This window comes from Trachemys scripta, chromosome 19 (genome assembly GCF_013100865.1).
Source record: "Trachemys scripta elegans isolate TJP31775 chromosome 19, CAS_Tse_1.0, whole genome shotgun sequence".
Lineage (NCBI taxonomy): Eukaryota > Metazoa > Chordata > Testudines > Emydidae > Trachemys > Trachemys scripta.
Window position 1 is genome coordinate 16,825,151 of NC_048316.1, and position 21,620 is coordinate 16,846,770.

Below are 21,620 nucleotides of genomic sequence, written 5' to 3' on the forward strand. Positions count from 1 at the left end.
AACCACTGCGTTAAAGCACATTGGGTGGACAGCTTGTGGATATCACTTTAGACCACGGCCTTGCACCGTGTGTCATCATTTATCCCCCAGATAAAGCAGACGCAAAATGCTACCAAATCAGGGTTTGATTCTGACCACTGCCCCCCCGGGTAAATCAGGAGCACTTCCACTGGAGTCTTGCCCATGCAAAACTGGCGTGAGGGAGATCGGAATCAGCCCCCAAGAATTCTCTGCACACCCTCACACCCGCGGCAGAGTTCTGCAGTCACTTTGCATAAGGCGGGGACGAATCAGGTTTTCAGGCTCCAGGGCTGCTGTGTCCTTCAGCACTAAATTCTCACCTGGGCAAAGCAGATAATGTCTCTGCAAAGCAAAGGGCTAAATGTGTAAATGTAACGTCATGAAATCTGTGGTGGGAAGGGGAGCCTGCACCGGTTCTTAACGCTCTGCTGTAGGAGTGTTTCTATTTTAGAGGGAATGATGATCCATGCCAAGACCACAAGGGATTTAATGTTCCATGTCTCAGTGGGGTTGCGACAGAAGCGGAGGGAGATATATAACCTCTCTCTCCAGGGGCTGCACCCCAGTAGTAAACTCCTCCTCCCACCCTCCCTTTGAGACTTACAGGCATTCAGGTTAATTTGGGGTCTTCCCCAGCTGGGTCCAGCTAGACGCTGGTGCGAGCCATCGTCTTCCCTATTAGAGCTGTTATGTAACAGAAGAAGGAGCTGGTGATGTTAAAGCTCAACACGTCACTTAGCACATCTAATGTGCCAGCTCTAAATTGGCCCGGGCCTGAGAGATTTATTTCAAAGTCCCTTTTTTTTGTTTTAAGTTGTCAGTGTCTTTTTGGAGCATGCTGCACCTGCTTTCCAGTCATTTCGAGTGAGCTGAATTTTATGGAGACACAGACCATCTAATGAAACTTTACCTACCGCCGACTGGCTCAGCCTTTCTCTGAGATCAGAGTGTGCCGCTGCATGTAATCTGACATGCATAGGGGGTTGGCTCTGTGATCTCCCAGCTAGGACCTGGCTGTGATGATTTAGTTGGGGTTGGTCCTGCTTTGAGCAGGGGGTTGGACTAGATGACCTCCTGAGGTCCCTTCCAGCCCTAATTTTCTATGATTCTATGACCTCACAGCTCACAGAATTGGGTTTACAGAACACAGCAATCATGGGTGTCTTTCTGCCAGGAGGTTAGTAGAGAAGCATGAGGTTAATTCCACTAGGGATGTAAAATGCTAACTGATTAACCTGTTTACAGGTAAGCATTAGTTTTACTGGTTAACCTGCCTTAACTGTTAACCCCTGGGCCGGCCAGCCTGCCAACCCTGCGCCAGCTGTAGCAGCCCCAGCCGCACCTGCTGGCCGGATCGGCCCCAGCCCGAGCTGCGCCAGCCGGCCCTTTAATCGGTTAGCCATTTAACCAAAATATTTTTAATCATTTAAATGGTTAACTTTTTAAACAATATCTACATCCTAAATTCCACTGTTGTAAACAATATCTACATCCTAAATTCCACTGCCCACATTCCGATTTGGGTAAATTTGAGGTGCCACAAGCCAGCTGGACCTGGGAAATCTCTCCCTAGGAATGTGCGCTTCCCCGGAATCTCAGTACCCAGACAATATCAGTGCAGCACGTACTGTAGCTGCATAACACAAATAAGCAGCCGCCTATGGGTTAAGGAATTCCTAGAGTGCAACGTAAGATCCCAAATTAAAAGGGTACCCATGACGTCCCTGCATCTCTTCGCCTCACAGCACATCTATTGTCCTCATCTCGGTCATTCAGCTTTCCACCGCTTTTGCTTTATGGCTGCATTGATCCGTCCAACTTCCGGGTTGAGTGAATTACTCTGAAGCTATCCCTAGCAGATGCCTCTCAACTCTGGGAGTAAGAGTTCAGCACTCAGCAAATCTTGGTTGACCTGTTCACCTGCCTGTTTCACCCGCGGCTGTAGGGGCGCCGGCCTATACATGCGTTGTCTACCCTTTCTGTTCACCCACCCATGCATTGTTACTATTTAGCTTTGCAGCCCTATGAACGTGCTGATTGTGTACAATGTTCTGCTTCCCCTCCAGGGGATTCCACAAGCTCCGATTTTCACAGACACGGTAGTTTTCCGAGTTGCTCCGTGGATAATGACTCCAAACACCTTGGCACCGGTCAACGTTTTTGTATGCAGGTAAAGAGCCAGTTAAGACGCCTCCCTATACACGTGCCAGCTTGTTGCCGGCATGACCACGCATGTCTTGGGACACGAATGATTGCAGGGCATGGTGCCGGTGCAGGCCAACAGATTTTGTTGCTCTATGCCTGTCTATATACCCTATTAGAAACCCAACCTTCTAAAGACTTGAGCTGAGAGCAGTCCCATTGATTTGTTAATCTATTAAGTACTGAGAGTCAGGATGGCCAGACTCAACCAGCTGATTCAAAGTTAAGGATGATGGGAGCTCCAATACAAAGTTAAGGAACACTCATGATGGGAGGTCCAGTGCAAAATATTGCATAGCACTTTTCTTATTATGAGGATCTATCCACTAAGGCAAAGCTACTGGACTTCATTCATTCCTAGTTTTTGCAACATTTCCTGCTGCAATTCCACTGAAGTTGAGTTATGCCAGGGATGATCCACTCAATTGGCTATATAAAGTCAAAGGAAGTTAGAAATACTGACGTGGTAGATCCATAAACCTATTCTCGTGTCCAACAGGTAAGGAATCTGTGCATGGTTATTACTGGAGCTGTGCAAATCTCATCCAAAATGTTCTGAATTGTTCCAGGGTCATTCCCAGCCCAGAACTGTTTGTGCGTGGCATTTTTGGTGACAATAACCATAGTCCCATTCAAAAATGTGTGAGATCTCAAACATCGTGTGTTTTCAGTGGGAAATGAATTTTCATCTGAAAGCAACTTGAAATTTTGAAATCTGGATGTGTCCTCTCTCAAGAACAGGTCTATGTAGGAGCGAAATCTAGACAAGAAAAGGTATAACGCGACCCAGTGGCTGAAAGCTGAATCGTTGTGATCAGCTAGTAGTACTCGTAGATCAAGAAGTCACCCCCTTAATCTTCTCTTTGTTACGCTAACTAGATAGAGCTCTTTGAATCGATCACTGTAAGGCAGGTTTTCTCATCCTGGAGATTGTCCCAGTATGGCAGAGTTCCCAGCCCAAAATCTAAACCCATCCATCGGAACCCAGCTCGGCAATATGCTGCCAACAGCAGTCGGCTGCTTCAGCAGCCCAGCCCTATAGCTGTGGCCAGATCCATACACGTCACCTCTACAGCCTTACCACCGACAGCATTTAACTCCCAGCTTCCATGCCCTTCCCAGTAAGCGTTTGGAAGGGTATATTTGCCAGAGACAATTCACTTTCGAAGGCCTGGGAAGAGGAATGTAATTTCCGGCCCCCTCTCCTTTCTGTGAGCTTCCCCCCCTTCCCCGCCTCCTCTTCCAATCTCTTCCCCTTTCCCTTTGTTTTCACAGTGTGAAGGACAATTATCTTTTCCTGAAGGAGGTGAAGAGCCTAGTGAGCAAAGCCAGTTGCGACCTGAAGGTCTGCTTTGGGTACGTGAATCGTGGAGACCGCTGGATGCAGGTGAGGTGGCGTGGGCGATGGCGGCCGATACAAAGATTTTTCCTTCCTTTAGTACGTTAAACAATTCCAGTGTTAAAACCTGCCAGCCATAAGCCGTTGTTAAATGAGGTTGGTTTGTGTTAGTCTCCATGGCAGGGCTTGCCCAGTCTGGCTTCAGACACTGCCTCAGTTTCCCCTTCCTTAGAGCTCTCCCTCCAGACTCAAGCCTTTGCAGCCCTCCTAGCTGGGGCGTCTCACCTCCTGCTCTTTGCAGGTCTCTCTCTCCCAGGCTTTCAACCTGGGAGCTCCAGAGAGTTCTCATCTGCTCTCTTCCCAGCAGCCTCATCGTCTCCTTGGCCTCATTCCCCTTCCTAAAGGCCGGCTGCCCTTATTCCTCCCAGCAGGCCTAGTTCACTCACATGACATCCTTGTCATGTGACCCCCTAAACTCGTGCCCATCACCTGGGGAGCTGGGCAAAGCCTGGCACGACTGCAGCTTAGCCCCCACCCCTTAAAGGGCCAGCTCACCAGAGACGGAATCGTATAAACTACAAAGCTTCTCTTGATGATGGTCAGTTCCTTATTGGCATGACTGTAGCCTCTAGGAGCCTCGCTGATGGACAGGGCCCCGTTGTGCTAGTGGTGTACAAACACTGAATACAAAGAGGGTCCCTGCCCCAGAGAGCTTACTGGGATCATCTCTGCTTTGGGGAGGGCACTCTGGGGATGGGGGGAGAGGGCTCTGAATCCTAACCGAGGTTTGCTGGCAGATCTGTTCCGGGTGCTGCAGGGCTGGATTGAGGGGCACTGTCCAAGTGGGGAGGAAGGCTTGCACAAGACACCTGGCTGGAACTGGGGGCGCCCCGCTTCTGAAAGCCAGACACTCGTTGTCTCCACACGTCGAGGTCCCCCCAAATGAGCGGACGCTTGTGAAAATGTAACTCTTCCCCTCTCTGCGCCCCCTCCCTATCTGTGAAATGGAGCCGATAGTCGCCAACCAGCGCTTGGGTGAAAGGCCCACATCCTTAACAGTAACTAGCTGCCTAATTCCTATTGAAATCAGTGGAAGTTGGGTGCCTAAATACTTTGGAGGATCTGGGCCTCAGTCAGTGCTGAGTGTAGGGTGCCCACCCATCCCATATTGGGTGGGACAGTCCCGAAATGCAGAGTTCTAGTCCCGGTCCCGGGCTGAATGACTCCAGGACAGCATTTGTCCCGGATTCCCTGCGGCGCTGCTCCGCGCCTGCCCGAGGCTCAGGGGCAGTGCCAGCCTCATCCTGGTCGGGGGGAGGACTGAGGTGGGCCTTAGTTCCCCGTCACCACAAGGCCCCGCCCCCTTCTTCTCCTCTTCCCCTCCCCCAACAAGGCCCCGCCCCTGGCCAGGCCAGAAGCCGGAGCCAGGCAGTAGTAAGAACTGCCCAGGGAACCCAGGCCACTGTGGGGAGCCCTGGGGGGGTGGGGACACAGGCTGGGGGCTGCTGTCGAGCACCCCGGCCCCCTACCCAGGGCAGGTGGAGAGTCTGGGACTTCAGGGCTCCCCACATCAGCCCGTGCTCTCTGGGAGACTCTTACACGACCCGGTTCTAGCTTCTGGCCTGGCCAGGGGGCGGGGCCTCAGGGGAAGAGGAGGAGTGGGGGCGGGGCCATGGAGGGGGGCGGGGCACCTGCATGTGTCCTGCTTTTGCCTTTTGAAAAGGTGGCCACCCTAGCTGAGTCTGAGTGTGTTACTAGAGAGGGATAATGCTTCTCCATCGGCCTGTGTGTAATAGATGGCTTTTCTCACTTGGACAGGATGAAATCGAGTTTGGCTACATACATGCTCCTCACAAATGCTTCCCTGTGGTTCTGGACTCTCCCAGAGATGGGGGCCTGAAAGAGTTTCCCATCAAAGAGATTCTGGTAAGAGCAGCCTATCTGTTTTGCAAACACGTTTGGTCTCTCTCGTATTGTCTCCTGGCAGAGGGAGAGGCTTGTGGTTATCAATGAGCATCTTCTAGGCCAGGTGACAAGAGAATAGGAGTCAAACCCTGAGGCCCGCTATACAGGCAAACTATACAGGAATTTGCCTGAGTGGGACTGGGATCTGCCTAGCCTAGAGTCCCATGGACTTCAGGGGTCTGTGTCATGGAGCCTGAAGCAGGACTGGGCCCTGTGAAAGTACTTGGTGATTTCCCCCCCAGTCTGGTGTTGTGTTGTGCCTTATCGCTACAAACAGGAATCTGATGCCTAACCCAGTTCTGGGTTTAAGATCTGTTTAGACCTTTCTCCAAAGGCTGCCCCCAGCTCCATTTCCCAGAGCGAAAGGACATAATTCTGTAAGGATAGCTCACGTGGTGTCAACATTTCCTGCTTTCCCGGGGACCAGGAAACCTGTCTGATTGTTTCCAAGCCTCAATCTCAAATAGCTCTTTATGCTAAATCCATATTGATATAATTAGATTCTCGGATTTTAATGTATTGCATTTTGATAATGACAAAACATATTATCATCTAAAATATTAAATGTATAAATCCTAAATATATGTGATATTAAATATAATCTTGTAAATATAATCTTGTAAATATAACATATCGTAATCAATGTTTTATAATATAAAAGTCAAAGAGAACTGAAACAAGAAAGGCCGAATGAAAGACTCCATTTCAATTTTGAATTGTTTCAATGGAAAATTCATTGAAATCGACACGTTCCCATGAAACATTTTGATTTTGCTGAAACAGCTTTTTCCGCCGGAAAACAGTTTCTGTCTAAAAAATTTTTTGCTAAGAACCAAGCGCCAAATTCTCCTCTGCACTGTGACCGTGCAGCCGCGTTGATTTCACTGGGCTCCCGAAAGCATAACAGAGAATGTGGCCCCAGTATTTACCGTTTCAAAGAACTAGAGGCAATGGGTAAAAGAGAAACCGTGGAGGCTGGCAGGGAGACTCTGGAACAAGTTGCTACAAGATGAGTTTTTAATGCCATTTATTCACTGTGCCGGTGACCGAGAGAGGTAACTATCCCCATTTGTCCACTTCCAGTTTGCTGAGGCTTTTAAGTCATAGGTCTTAGTTTAGTAAAGAATCATAGAATTGTAGGACTGGAAGGGACCTCGAGAAGTCATCTAATCCAATCCCCTGCATTTATGGCAGGACCAAGCCATCAAGGGAGATGTCCCATGTCCCATCACCCTTTCTGCTAGATCCTTCCTGGTCCAGGGACCAGCTACTCTTCTGCTTCACGGAAACATTCTGATTTCTCCCAGCTGACCTTGAACCCAGAAGGGGAGGGAACATCCCCAGTTCGCCTGCCCAGGCATCCCAGATCGAGGTGGTCATGGGATAGCCCTAATATCTATTTAAATTGAGGGGCCACAGTCATGTTTTCTTGCCACTGTTCCAGGGCAAGGTGGATTCCTTGATCCTGCTTATTTGAGGCCAAGGGCTTTTTTGTGCCCCTGTGAATGTGTGGCATCCCCTTCGTAAGGAGAGGAAAGGAAAACCTACTAGGAGTCACTTACCCACTGGATCGGGGGGCAGTGGGGGGTGGGGAGGGAGGATGCAGCCTGCTGCCACGTGGTTGTTTTCAGGGCTTATCACCAGGGCTGGCTCTGGCTTTTTTGCCGCCCCAAGCAAAAAAAAAAAAAATGTGCAGGGCGGCCGGAGCGGCGAAGCAAAAAAAAACAACAAAACCCAGGGTGCAAAATTTCGGTGCCACTCACTTGGCGGCTCGCGGCTGCCTCCCCCTGCCGCGCTGGCGAGCCTCTGGGCGGGCGGCGGCTGCACTCTGACTAGCGGGACTCCCTGCGCTGCATATGTGCCCCAGGCAGCGGAGTGCGTGCCCCGGCTAGCGGGGGGGGGCGGGAGAGGGAACGGGGGGGAGAGAGAGAAGGGGGGCTTCCAGGGCTTCCTTCAGCCGGGGCGCTCGCCACTCGGGCCCTCCTGCTGCACCGCCTGCCGGGAGGGCTCTGCGCCGCTCCTGCCTGCAGGTGAATTGAAGGTCGGCAGGAAGGGAAGGATGCGGGCTGCCAGGCTTGCTGCAGACCTGGCACTGGCTGGGGCAGACGGAGCGCACAGTCCGCTCCCAGGGGGGCGCTCCCCTCCTCCGCGCCGCCGCCCCCAAAAGGGAGCCAAGAGGGCGAAACAAAAAAAAAAAAAAAAAAAAAAAGGGCAGCCGTGCCGCCCTAGGATTGGACGGAATGCCGCCCCTTAGAATCTGCCGCCCCAAGCGCGAGCTTGCTCGGCTGGTGCCTGGAGCCGGCCCTGCTTATCACTGCTGAATGTAAAGGGCCAGCTCTCAGGAAGGTAGGCTGGGAAAGGTTCCCATCAAAGCAGGGACTCTGGCCTGGGGAGCTAGAGTAGAGAGAATAGGCAGCTGTGTATGCAGAGACGGGCTTGAATGCAAGGCATCTGGTTGAGAGACACCCCCAGGCTTTACATGCTGGAGCCCGGTGTCTTTTTTTTATTCAGATGGGTATTCTGGTTCTGTTATAAAAACTGTCTCCTCCCTACCTCTCAGTGCGTCTCCTGAGCAGCTCTGAACCCTCTGACCCACCACCCACAGCCAGATCCATCCAGAGATTGCAACAGACAGCTCCAGCCAAGGGCTGGCAAAATCCTTATCGGCATCTAGCAATGCTATGGCATGGCGGGGTCAAGCAGGGAGCTTTCCACAGCCATTCATTCTTGCTCGGTGGTTGGATTCCTATTTGTTCTCTAGAAGGTGCCCAGATCTGAATTCGTGGGGGGCGGTTTGGATCCCAAGCCAATCGCAGCAGGCCCATCTCTCAGGGCAGCTGGTAACCGGAGAAGAGAGCAAGGCGCCACAGAACGAACACAAGCGGCTCCCTTCGCTATGGGTCCACTCGGAGAAGGTTAATCGCTTTTAAATGCATTGAACTATATCATTTACTGTGCCTCCAATGAGTACAAAGTCCTGGAGTCATCATGCAGGATGGGAATAGCACATTGACCGTCTTCTTTGCAAATAACCCAGGCCACTACTTATCTCTGCCCCCCTGGATAAATTCTTTCCTTAGTATTTAGAGAAGCAATTTCAGCCTTGGGAGCAGCTAACATATTATATTCCCATCTTGTGCTTTGAAGCCTCACCTAATCCCCCTTCTATCTCTCCAATCTCATTTTCCAGCAGGCACGATTTAGCCCCACACACTTTCCCCCCGCCCAGCGAGGCGTGTGCTTTGCCGTGAGCCTTCGGGGACCCACACCACGAAAAAGAGATGAGAGGGAATTAGCCTCTCAGAGTGAAACCGAGCTTTGCTGGAGATGATAGGGCTTGAATGCTCCCAGGGCAGCGGGGATGAAATGGCTGTGGGGAGGAGAACGATGGTGTACCAGAGATTGGAGCCTTGCGGGCAGCATCCCTCTCCACTGAGCAGTAAAACAAAGAGGGTTAGCACCTCTTACAGACCCAGTCCCTTCCCGCAATAACTGAACAATTTCATTGGGGTGAGAGAGGATGGCCAAAGCCACAGAGCAGGAGTTGAGCCGCTCCAGGGTCACTTCTCCAATCTAGGATCTGGACACACACACACACACACACACACACACACACACACACCACTAGTGAGCTCCCCTTTGGCAGGGGGGGAAGAACTGAATGAGCTACCTGGTGGTGGATCATCTGCCCTGCCCATCCCCAAACAAACAGTGTACAGGCAGCCCCAACCCCTGTCCCTTCCCACCACCCCCACAAAGCAGATCTGTGCTGGTTCTGCTGCAGGTGGGGCCCTCTGAACCTGTTGTATTAGCCCCCGAGTCTCTTGTGCCACTTTAACCCACAGCTGAGAATCACACACGAGTGATAGGTTTCAGAGTGGTAGCTGTGTTAGTCTGTATCAGCAAAAAGAACGAGGAGTCCTTGTGGCACCTTAGAGACTAACACATTTATTTGGGCATAAGCTTTCATGGGCTAAAACCCACTTCATCGGATGCATGCAGTGGAAAATACAGTAGGACGTTATATATACACAGAGAACATGAAAAAATGGGTGTTGCCATACCAACTATAACGAGAGTAATCAATTAAGGTGGGCTATTATCAGCAGGAGAAAAAAAACGTTTGTAGTGATAATCAGGATGGCCCATTTCCAACAGTTGACAAGAAGGTGTGAGTAAGAGTAGGGGGGAAAAATTAGCATGGGGAAATAGTTTTTACTTTGTGTAACGACCCATCCACTCCCAGTCTTTATTCAAGCCTAATTTAATGGTGTCCAATTTGCAAATTAATTCCAATTTTGCAGTTTCTCGTTGGAGTCTGTTTTTGCAGTTTTTTTTGTTGGAGTATTGCGACTTTGAGGTCTGTAATTGAGTGACCAGGGAGGTTGAAGTGTTCTCCGACTGGTTTTTGAACGTTATAATTCTTGACGTCTGATTTGTGTCCATTTATTCTTTTGCGTAGAGACTGTCCGGTTTGGCCAATGTACATGGCCGAGGGGCATTGCTGGCACTGGGGGGAAATACCCAGGAGCACAGCTGAACGCAAATGGCCTTAGTAATCTTGCCTTTCGTTCGTTGAAAACCTACTTCCTCCCCCTGTCAAAATCAGCGGCTGACTCCTTTGATCAGACCCGTTGGGAAACAAAACGGATGTGCAGGTGATGGAGAACAGTGACCGTGCCCCACACAAGGCATTTTTTCCAAGCAGACACATCCAGGGCATATTTTTTCTCCACTGTTTATATTTTAGAATTAGATTTTCACTCGGCAATCTTATAACATGCCACGTACAGTGATCGCCAACATGCTAGAGCCATATGCCTGTGGGCTCTTTGCAAGCCAGCGCCTATAGGATCAGCTCTGATCAGAGACAGAAACGCCATATGGCACCTCTGCCGTTTTCCAGCTGCTGGGATAAACCACTAATGGGATTTCAAGACCGTTCTATCTCGGAAAGTTTGAATAGCATAGCTGAGATTTCAGCAAAGCTTAGCTCCCTTTTATAGACCCCATGAGAGACCTTGATCCACTAACCTCAGTCAAGCAATATCCATTACTGGGGCCATCAATGAGCCTTCTGCAGCTCCCCCTCAAAAATGCAAATCTAAGTGAGGTTGTAAAGAAGGATCTGGCAATGACCAGTGCTTAGAGCACAGGGCTGGGAGCAAGGACTTTGAGCTTCTATTCCCAGTTCGGCCCTTTACTCATTTGGGATAAAACGTTCAAGTGGCTGTTGATTTTGGCTGCCTTGTTGTTTGTCTGCCCAACTTGAGACATCCGGGGTCTGATTTTCAGAGACACTGAGCCCCAGCACTTCCCACTGATTCCATTTGGAGCTAGGTACACTCACAAGCTTTGAAAAACAGGCACTGGGGACCAGATAGTCCAAAGAACTTAGCTCCCATTTAGGGGCCTAAATAAAGAGGTGAGAATTTCAGAAACACTCAGCCCCCCGCGGTTCCCTTTGAGAACAACAAGAGGTACCAGGTGCCAGGCAGTTATGAAAATCAGGCTGCTTAGGGTACGTCCACACTACCCGCCGGATTGGCGGGTAGTGATCGATCCCTGTCAACTCCGGAACTCCACCAGGGCGAGAGGCGGAAGCGGAGTCGACGGGGGAGCTGCGGCCATCGATCCCGCGCCGTAAGGACAGGAGGTAAGTCGAAATAAGATACGTCGACTTCAGCTACGCTATTCTCGTAGCTGAAGTTGCGTATCTTACATCGACCCCCACCCCCTCACACCAACAGTGTAGACCAGCCATTGTAGGCACCTAAATGGGAACTGAACTCTTTTGGAAATCTGGCTCTAGGCGTCTCGAGTTGGGGAACCAAAACCTTGTGGCATCTCAAACCAATAGCCCCTTTGGCAAATGTTGGTCTTAACTCCTTGGTGTCTCAGTTCCCCCATGCATAAACTATATCATTTCCCCACCTTGGTAAAACACCTTGAGATCCTCAAATGAAAGGAATGGTTGGTGCCAGGTGTTATACAAAGCAGCGGAAAGGCTAGCTGAGGAGGTTATGAGACCATGGTTCAGACCAGTGATCTCAGTGGTTCAGGAGCCAAATTAGTGACCGATATGACCCAAAAGAGCCCCAGTAGTGTGAATTCATTGTTTCATTTACTATAGTACTGTTCATATTTCCTCTCCATGGATCACCACCTTGTACTGGTGGAGAGGCTTGCGTGTCTCAATGACCCCGAGAGCAACGCTACCTGGAGTCATGTACTCCCTTAGGGCTACCCATGGCAGAACGGTCAAGGGCGAGGTATCAGACATAGTGTGATCCAAGAAGTCCCTAACGGCAGAGCAGAGGGAGGATAACTGCACAATGGAGGTGAAACTGTTGTGTAATGTTACAACGGCTGTGAAGGTGGATGAAGGCTGCAGCAGATAGAGGATCTCCAATCATCATGGTGTCCATGCCATTGGTTTCAAGTCCTCTATCTGTCAAGGGTAGTGTGGTGCCTGTTGTGCACCAGTCTCCCGACTTTAAAAGAAGTCCCTCAGAGGCATCTTCCAGTTTTTGGGAAAATAACATTTGCACAAGTCAAAAGTCCGGTGGCGATTGGCGATTGGCGACGGGAACAGGACAGTGAAATCCGGAAGTTCCTAGTTACAGACCGACACACAGGTGGTGTGTGTGTGATACAGTCGTCTTGCTTGAGGATTGAGGCGGGTCGAGCATTTCGGCAGCTGCACTCATGACTGAGCAGTCCTTTTTAGGATCCACCCTGCTCACCCCACATGGGGAAGGGGTTAGAAAGGGTACCCTAAAAATAGTCTTGGCTCTGTTTCTCCTGGCTGGATAGCCGCATCCAGCAGGATCACCTCAGCGGTTGAAAAGGTAAGAAACTTTTCAACTTTGGAACTTGGAACATACATACTCTGATGGACAACTCAATCTGCAACCGACCAGAGCGACGTACAGCCATTATTGCTCATGAATTAAGTCGGTTTAACATCGATATTGCTGCTTTGTCCGAAACTAGAAGAGCTGATGAAGGACAGTTGAGGGAGGAGAAAGAAGGATACACCTACTTCTGGAAGGGAAAATCTATGGATGAACCCCGATTGCATGGAGAGGGCTTTGCTATAAAGAACAGGCTTGTAAGGTGCCTCTCTGAGGTACCAGTTGGCATCAATGAGCGGTTTATGACACTCCGATTGAGGCTCACCAAAAATCAACAGGCAACTATTGTGAGCGTTTATGCACCAACACTGGATGCCGATGAGAATGTAAAGGAAGATTTTTATTCTTAGTTGGAAACCATTTTACAAGATCAGCCTTCTGGGGGATTTCAATGTACGTGTTGGGTGAGACTCAGATCTGTGGAAAGGAACAATTGGGAAAGAAGGAGTTGGCAAAAGCAATTCAAATGGAATTCTGCTCCTGACCAAGTGTGCCGAACATGAACTTATTATTATGAACACTCTTTTCTGACAAAAGGAAAAGTTCAAAACATCTTGGAGACACCCACGGTCAAAGCACTGGCATCTCCTCGACTATGTCATAGTTCGTACCCGAGATCGTAGTGACGTACTTCTCACAAGAGCAATGACAAGTGCTGATGACTGTTGGACTGATAATTGCCTTATTCGATATACAATGAAAATTTAGATCGCTCCCAAATGGAGGCTGCAAAAGAAGCAGGTCAGGTGCAAGTTGAAGGTTCAAGATTTGAAGGACCCTATTAAGCGTGACCACTTCCAAGCAGTCTTAGAAAAAAAGCTCCCACCAGAGTTTCCAGAAGAAATTGAGGAACACTGGAGCCAGATGAAAGCAGTAATCATCAATGTCTGTGAAGAAACCATAGGCTACCAACCGGAAAACATCAGGACTGGTTTGACAAGAATGATGCTGAAATTGAGCAACTCATTAATGAGAAGAGAATGGCATTTCGTGCTTGGCAGAATGACATAAATTGTAATATATAAAGAGAGAAGCCCGTGCCCAGGCGAGGGTGGAAGGCCAACGTAAAACCAGAGAACTCAAGAATAAATGGTGGACTGAGAAAGTGCAAGAACTCCAACATCTCGCGGATATCCACAATACACGTGGTTTCTTTAGTGCCACCGAGGCTATTTATGGGCCAGTTTGCCATGGTCTGAATCCTCTTCGCGCTAAGGACGGAACCACACTTTTGAAGGACGACAAAGCCATCAATTCTCACTGAAAAGAACATTTTGAAGATCTCCTTAACCGTAATTCTGTGGTTGCAGATGAAGTCCTTGAGCAAATCCCTCAACGACTATTTAGGGATGAGCTCAGAGACCCTCCCAATTTGTATGAGGTACACAATGCCACCAAGCAGATGAAGAACAACAAGGCAGCAGGTCTAGATAGGATCCCCACTGAAATCTTTAAAGATGGTGGACCAGAGCTAATTTGGCAGCTTTACCTGCCTACCCTTAAAATCAGGATAAAGGAGGCGATTCCCAGTGAAATAAAGGATGCCCTGATTGTCACCCTCTTCAAGAAAGGAGATAAAGTGGATTGTGGAAAGTATTGTGGTATCTCCCTCCTAGCCATTGAAGGCAAAGTTCTGGCGCGGATCCTTGCAACCCGCCTTCTGTCCCTGTCCGAAGAAATTTTACCGGAGTCACAGAGTGGTTTCCGACCACATTGTAGAACTGCGGATATGATCTTCACAGCACGGCAGCTGCAAGAAAAGTGTCAGGAGCAAAACCGACCACTGTACATGGCTTCTATTGATCTAACTAAAGTCTTTGACTCAGTGAATCGCCGTGCCCTCTGGACTGATAAATACACCAATGTCCTAAAATTGCTTCATGCTAACATGAAAGCGACTGTTCTGAGCAGCACTGGCTCCCAGAGTGAACCTTTCAAAGTACAAGCAGGAGTCAAACAGGGCTGTATCATCGCCCCAACCATGTTTGCGGATTTTATTGCCGTCATTCTTTACCTAATTGCTGGGAAGTTTACAGCTGGCGTTGAAATCATTTACCGAATGGATGGAAAGCTGTTCAGGTTTAGCAGGCTGAAAGCCAAGAGTAAGTTCTCCACAACAACTATTGTGGAACGTCAGTCTGCTGATGACAATGCAATCTTCGCCCACTCTGAGAAAGATCTTCAAACTATCTTGAACGTGTTTGCCGATGCTTACGCAGTCTTGGTTTCACTCTTAATACCAAGAAGACTAAAGTGCTCTATCAGCCCTCTCCAAATGAGGTATTACATGCCCCATCTATCAAAATCAATGGAGTGGCACTGGAGAATGTCGATCATTACTTCTACCTTGGAAGTCATCTTTCATCCAAGGCAGATATTGATGCAGAAATTCAACATTGTCTGAGCTGTGCCAGTGTAACTTTTTCTCATTTACGGCACAGGATTTTTGAAGATCACGACATTCAAACAGACACCAAGCTTCTTGTTTATCAAGCCGTCATTCTCCCCAACACTGTTGTATGGGTCCAAAACTTGGACAACCTATAGATACCACTTGAAAGTCCTTGAGAGGCACCATCAACGCTGCCTTTGTAAGATTCTGAAGATCAAATGGGAAGACAGGTGCACCAATATTAGTGTTCTGGAAGAGGCAAAGACCACCAGTATCGAGGCAATGATCATCCATCCGCAATTCCGCTGGACTGGTCACGTTGTCTGGTTGCCAGACCATCGCCTTCAAAAACAGGTCCTGTCCTCTCAGCTGAAAGAAGGGCACCGTATCGTGGGTGGACGACAGCAGCATTATAAGGACTTGCTGAAGGACAACCTAAAAAAGTGTAATATTGCCATTGACACTTGGGAGACACTTGCCCAGGATCGCTTAAAATGGAGTGAAATCTTACGTGATGGTCTCCTGCATTTTGAACTTGCTCGCCGACAAGCTGAAGAAGACAAGAGGCGCGGGAGGAATGAGAGACTGGCTTCCGGTCATGGTGAACAGCGTCCTGCTGAGTCTGAAAACATCTGCCCTCATTGTAATAGAACTTGTGGTTCAAGGATTGGCCTTATCGGCCACCTGAGGACCCAGAACTCCCATGGAAGATGATCATACTCGGTAACGAGCGATCGCTCATCATTCATATTTAAACAGTGTGACTGGGAAATATTTTAGTTGATATAGTATTCTCACAGCAAATAAGTTAATAACTTAGTGCAAGTTGATAATGTCATTGGTTAATAACACAGGAAAAGCATCCTGATTGGTTCATAGTTAAATTACACCGTGTTTTAATATCATGTGCTGCAAAGACCCGCAGGAGAGGCATTAAAGAGCCACTTGCAGCCTACGAGCCGTCTGAGTAGCACTGGTTCAGACGGTGCTTTAGAACCTGAACTGCTTAAGCAAAAATAAGGCCTGAGCTCCCGCAGGAAAACCCTGGCAGGGGGAGGATTTCAGGCCCTTTCAGAAAAAAAAAGTCCAAACAACTAATCTCTGGAAGTCTGCGAGAGGCTGGAAAGAGAAAGTGACAGTTTCCTCTTCCCTATAGTATAAAAGCAGGCTCCCTTCTCATGCCTCTAGAGTTAAATGTGCCCAGAACATTAGGAGGAGTAAGCAGAAACCGGCCTGTTAAACCGACACGTCCGCATTCTCGTATAAATCATTTTGATGACCCCCCAGAAATGGGGGCTACGGTGCGCGTGAAGGGATCCCTTTTTGCCAAGCGTGTCTCCCGGGCATACTGTAAACAAGCCTGTGACCGTTCCAGAAAAAGAAAGAGATCCCGGAGGCACATCTCCAAGTGCGTATCCCATTATAACCAGCACTGTCCAATGTGTCCTCGCCCGCTCATTCAGACAGAGGCTTCCAAACTACCGACTGTGTCTCACATCCTTGCCGAGTGCCCACAGACCTATTTCGATGGCGGGCTACTGGCTCTCCACCTGGCTAATGACGACGCCATCAAACAGCTGGCACCGTGCACAGAGGCTGGTATGCAGTTGTGGCAGTGAATGCAGAGCACTCCTCCTGGTTTAATGAGAGTGTAGAATTCTGTATTGGCAGCATTTTGCACAGGTGTCAATGATTACACAAGATGCAAAGTAGTGGAGAATCAGTCCCCCCTAGCTGCACTCAACTAAGTGGCCCAAATTTATCCCTGGCATAAGTATAGAATCATAGACTATCAGGGTTGGAAGGGACCTCAGGAGGTATCTAGTCCAAACCCCTGCTCAAAACAGGACCAATTCCCAACTAAATCATCCCAGCCAGGGCTTTGTCAAGCCGGGCCTTAAAAACCTTAAAGGAAGGAGATTCCACCACCTCCCTTGGTAACCCATTCCAGTGCTTCACCACCCTCCTAGTGAAAAAGTTTTTCCTAATATCCAACCTAAACCTCCCGCACTGCAACTTGAGACCATTACTCCTTGTTCTGTCATCTGCTACCACTGAGAACAATCTAGATCCATCCTCTTTGGAACCCCCTTTCAGGTAGTTGAAAGCAGCTATCAAATCCCCCCTCATTCTTCTCTTCTGCAGACTAAACAATCCCAGTTCCCTCAGCCGCTCCTCATAAGTCATATGCTCCAGCCCCATAATCATTTTTGTTGCCCTCCGCTGGACTCTTTCCAATTTTTCCACATCCTTCTTGTAGTGTGGGGCCCAAAACTGGACACAGTACTCCAGATGAGGCCTCACCAATGTTGAATAGAGGGGAATGATCACGTCCCTCCATCTGCTGGCAATGCCCCTACTTGTACAGCCCAAAATGCCGTTAGCCTTCTTGGCAACAAGGGCACACTGTTGACTCATATCCAGCTTCTCGTCCACTGTAACCCTCAGGTCCTTTTCTGCAGAACTGCTGCCTAGCCATTCGGTCCCTAGTCTGTAGCAGTGCATGGGATTCTTCCGTCCTAGGTGCAGGACTCTGCACTTGTCCTTGTTGAACCTCATCAGGTTTCTTTTGGCCCAATCCTCTAATTTGTCTAGGTCCCTCTGTATCCTATCCTTACCCTCCAGTGTATCTACCATTCCTTCCAGTTTAGTGGGATCTGCAAACTTGCTGAGGATGCAATCCACGCCATCCTCCAGATCATTAATGAAGATATTGAACAAAACTCGCCCCAGGACCGACCCTTGAGCCACTCCGCTTGATACCGGCTGCCAACTAGACATGGAACCATTGATCACTACCCGTTGAGCCCGACGATCTAGCCAGCTTTCTATCCACCTTATAGTAGGCTTAAGTCAATGAAGTTCCACCATGGAGTTGCAGCCCATGTTTGCACAGCTGCCTGCCAATTCTGCAACACTACGCTGCAGTGCATTAGCCAGGGAAAATGTAACTTCTTTATACCCAAGCCCGAGCAACCTCTTCCATTCTCAGCTTTTCCCTTTCCCCTAGAATTTAAACCGTAAAGTTGCAAATCAGATTGTTACTCACATATCACATGGATGCTGACTTAAATGTGTGAAAGCAACGTGTATGCATATCAACGGCTTCTTGTGTTGTTCTTTGTAAACCACTTGCCCCACATTCTTACCATACCTCTGGAATAGCAGTGAATGATTTTACTGCACTGTTAGCATTTACTTCCCTTTTCAATACTGCCGTGTTTCCCTGGTGCATTTGACCCAAAATGTCAGCGAATTATTGCGGGCAATGCAGGTAGTGTGAAATTCAACCCCTGCAGAGCGTCATCCCAAGGCCACTTCAGTGCCACTTCCAGTAAGCCCTCAAAACAAGATGTAAGTGGGGCATAGACCTTGGCATGACTCTCTGCACAAGCGTGAATTTCATCCTTCGTGACCACATTGTACCATGGACATTTGCCAGCTTTCATCAAGAACTGCTCATTCACAGGTTTTCATCCTCCCTCTGCTAACACTCTGGGTATTTTGACCATCTGGAAGTTGGAGCAGTGTTGAATTGAGCAGGAGGACTTTTTCCCCTCTGCATGTCTGACTTTTTACTGTAAACCATTTTTCTGTGAGCTATTGGATAGTCAGTAAAGGAAATCACAGCCACATGTACAGTAGGGAGGGCCAGGCTGGTTGCACACCACCAAGTGTCTGGGCCATTTGTACTTCCTTCCATACCTAAACAGGTCTGCTCACTTGTGCGGAGAAGAGTGAGGGCATCACATGGAGAGAAGGGGGTCCCTTGCCATGTAACCCCCTCATCATATATCCATGCACTGGCAGACACAATCAAACCTTCAGGCTGTCAGGGAGGCAGTTAAGCCATTGTATCTATGAGCATTGTGTGCGTCAAATGCCAAAGACAGAGCAGGTCCAAGGGTGCTGGTCCACCATTAATCCCTAGTGCAACATTAGCCCAGTCTATGCCTACTGCTCTAACTTTGGTAATCTAATTTTATTCATCTATGCTGAGTTCAGGAACTTTAGGAGCAAAGGGTGTGTCTGGTAAAGACCACACGGGGTTGGGGCAAGGAAAGAGAATTCACTATAAACATTTGTGCTGACTGCTGTGTTCCCAGGGCCCAGACTTTGGCTACGTGACTAGGGAACCTCTGTTCGAGGTTGTCACCAGTCTCGACTCCTTCGGCAACCTGGAAGTCAGCCCTCCGGTGACCGTCAATGGGAAGGCGTATCCCCTGGGGAGGATCCTCATTGGAAGCAGCTTTCCCACGTAAGAAAGAGTTAGGAAGATGGCGTGTTTCACAGCAACCGGGGGTAGTAAGGATACCACTGTTCTCCGCTAACTGCCCATCTGTCTCCACACAGCTGGGTATATGGTGTGGGTATTTCTAGCCTGGGTAGTTCTAGATCTGTCTTGTAGGGTCAGCTGTTAACACCTCATCAACAGATTCGGGGAATTGGTTTGGCCTGTTATAATTTTCCATCACTGGCATTTTTAAAATCAAGAATGGATGTTTTTCTAAAACATCTGCTCTAGTTCAAACACAAATTAATTCAGGGAAGTCCTGCCTGTTTTACACAGGTCATACTAGATGATCACGATGGTCCATTCTGGCCTTGTAATCTATAAATCTACAAAGCGATGTTTGCAAAATCCAATTTGCAATTTGGGTTCAAATCGTCCCTCACAATCCCCTCCAAAGATCAACAGTGTTCGGACTCCTCTCCAGCTGTTAGTGACTGTGGTTTAGCAAGGTCACAGACTGACTTTTCTTAGCAGTTTTGGCCATGGCAATCATTAGTTTCCAAAATTTTGCTATGAAATTTTATCAGCATAACCTTGGGGATGGATGTGTTAGTGGGGCATGGGCCTTGGGCTGTCTGTCTGCACAGGAGCGGACTGACCCTCATGAACGTATTTGTTGGTATCTTTAGAAAACTCTATTAACAAAGGAATTGTTAGCATCACCACAATCTCTATCTCTGCCGGGCCGGATGGGGATCGACAGGGCAGTCACGTTTTTGGTTGCATCACTTTTTTCTTCAAAAAATCGTCATCGTCACTTTGTCTCCGTTCTGAAATATATTTTCTTTCTTTTTTTTGCTCTTCGGACAATCAACCACTAGATCTGCTGGGAGGAGGATGACCAAAGTGGTGAGAGACTTCCTCTATGCTCAGCAAGTCCAGTCACCTGTGGAGCTCTACTCTGATTGGCTGACCGTGGGTCATGTGGATGAATTTGTGACCTTTGTGCCCCTTCCTGACAAAAAGGTGACCTACCAGGTGGCAATTTTTCAAAGGTTACGAGGGAAAGGAACAAGCTTCAAACCCGTTTTTGTTGGAAATTTATCAAGCTCTTGGGCATAATGTTTGACCCATCTTTGAAAAAAATAAAACTGAAATGGAAAATTGACCCTATTGTCTCAGGGCAGGGAAGGATGCAGTTCGTTGATCTATTTGCTGTGCGTGGCATGGGCTGATCTTTTCAAAAGCACCAGTCAGAGTTGAGTGTCTAAGGCCATGCCTACTCTGCAGGGCCCATATGGTACTGCTAGGCAGGCAGAGACCTCAAGTGGAGATGCACTGTAAGCCATCAGTAGACGTTCTGCCAGTGTAACTACACCACCTCCTGGAGGACATTAGCTTTGCCAACAGAAGCAATCTTCTCTCATCATGGTCACATCTACACTGGGGGTTTTGCCAGCATAGCTGTGTCGGCTAGGAGGTGTGATTTCCCCCCGCCCCATATTCCCAGCCGACATAGCTCTGCTTGCAAAACTTTGTAGAATAGACAAGGCCTTTGTCCACTAGATTCCTTTGATCATCCCAGGCATTGTTCAGTCTGTGAGGCGCTTAGATGCCCAAGTGATATAAGACGCATGCAAAAGAAAACTCAACCTACTCATTTTTGAAAGAACGAGAAAGGTCTAAAATGTGGGAGACTAAAAGCAGCTAGTAGCTAAAGTGGCCTAGGATTAATTGAGCATTTCCTGTGGGCAAGATGGTTTCAGTGGGTGCTGCAGCTGTTCAGCACCTCTCAGGATGCAGCCCAGGAAGAGAATCGTTTGACTGCAGCGCCAGCCAAAGAACGAGATCATTGACCTACCAAAACAGAAACAAGGCAGGCCAGGAACAAATGACCAGAAATGTTTGCATCTAGAAATGTGTTCGATTCTTCTGCATGTGAAGTGAGTGCACGAGTGGAGCGGGTTCGCTGAATTTCCCTTGCTCTAGGACTCATTGCACTATAGGCGCCGACTTCTGCTCCCGCCGGTGGGTGCTCGACTCCGCTCTGCCCCTGGCCCCGCGCCCACTCCACCCCTTCCCCCAAGTCCCCACCCCCGCTCTGCTTCTTCACACCCCTTCTCCGCCTCCACCCTGCCCCCTTCCATACCTTCCCCAAGTCCCCGCCCCGCCTCTTCCCACCCCTGCTCCACCTCCACCCCGCCCCCACTCCACCCCTTCCCCCAAGTCCCCGCCCCCACTCCGCCTCTTCCCACTCCTGCTCCGCCTCCACCCTGCCCCCTTCCACCTCTTCCCCAAGTTCCCACCCCACCTCTTCCCACCCCTGCTCCACCTCCACCCCACCCTCATTCCACCCCTTCCCCAAGTCCTCGCCCCGCCTCTTCCCACCCCTGCTCTGCTTCCACCCCGCCCCCATTCCACCCCCTTCCCCAAGTCCCCGCCCCGCCTCTTCCCACCCCTGCTCCGCCTCCACTCCGCCCCCATTTCCACCCCTTCCCCAAGTCCCCGCCCCTGCTCCGCCTCTTCCCACCCCTTCTCCGCCTCCACCCT

General features: G+C 49.2%; 1 protein-coding gene across 1 annotated transcript in view; it reads left to right on the top strand.

Moving 5' to 3' along the window:
• The window catches only part of LOC117868087 (protein-arginine deiminase type-2-like), an 82,519-nt gene that overhangs the window by 52,123 nt on the left and 8,776 nt on the right, over window positions 1-21,620 (top strand). The window contains exons 8-12 of the mRNA XM_034753683.1: window positions 2,088-2,191; window positions 3,499-3,610; window positions 5,381-5,488; window positions 18,943-19,094; window positions 19,952-20,096. Of these exons, the coding sequence (XP_034609574.1) occupies window positions 2,088-2,191; window positions 3,499-3,610; window positions 5,381-5,488; window positions 18,943-19,094; window positions 19,952-20,096 (621 nt within the window). The remainder of the gene's footprint in view (window positions 1-2,087; window positions 2,192-3,498; window positions 3,611-5,380; window positions 5,489-18,942; window positions 19,095-19,951; window positions 20,097-21,620) is intronic.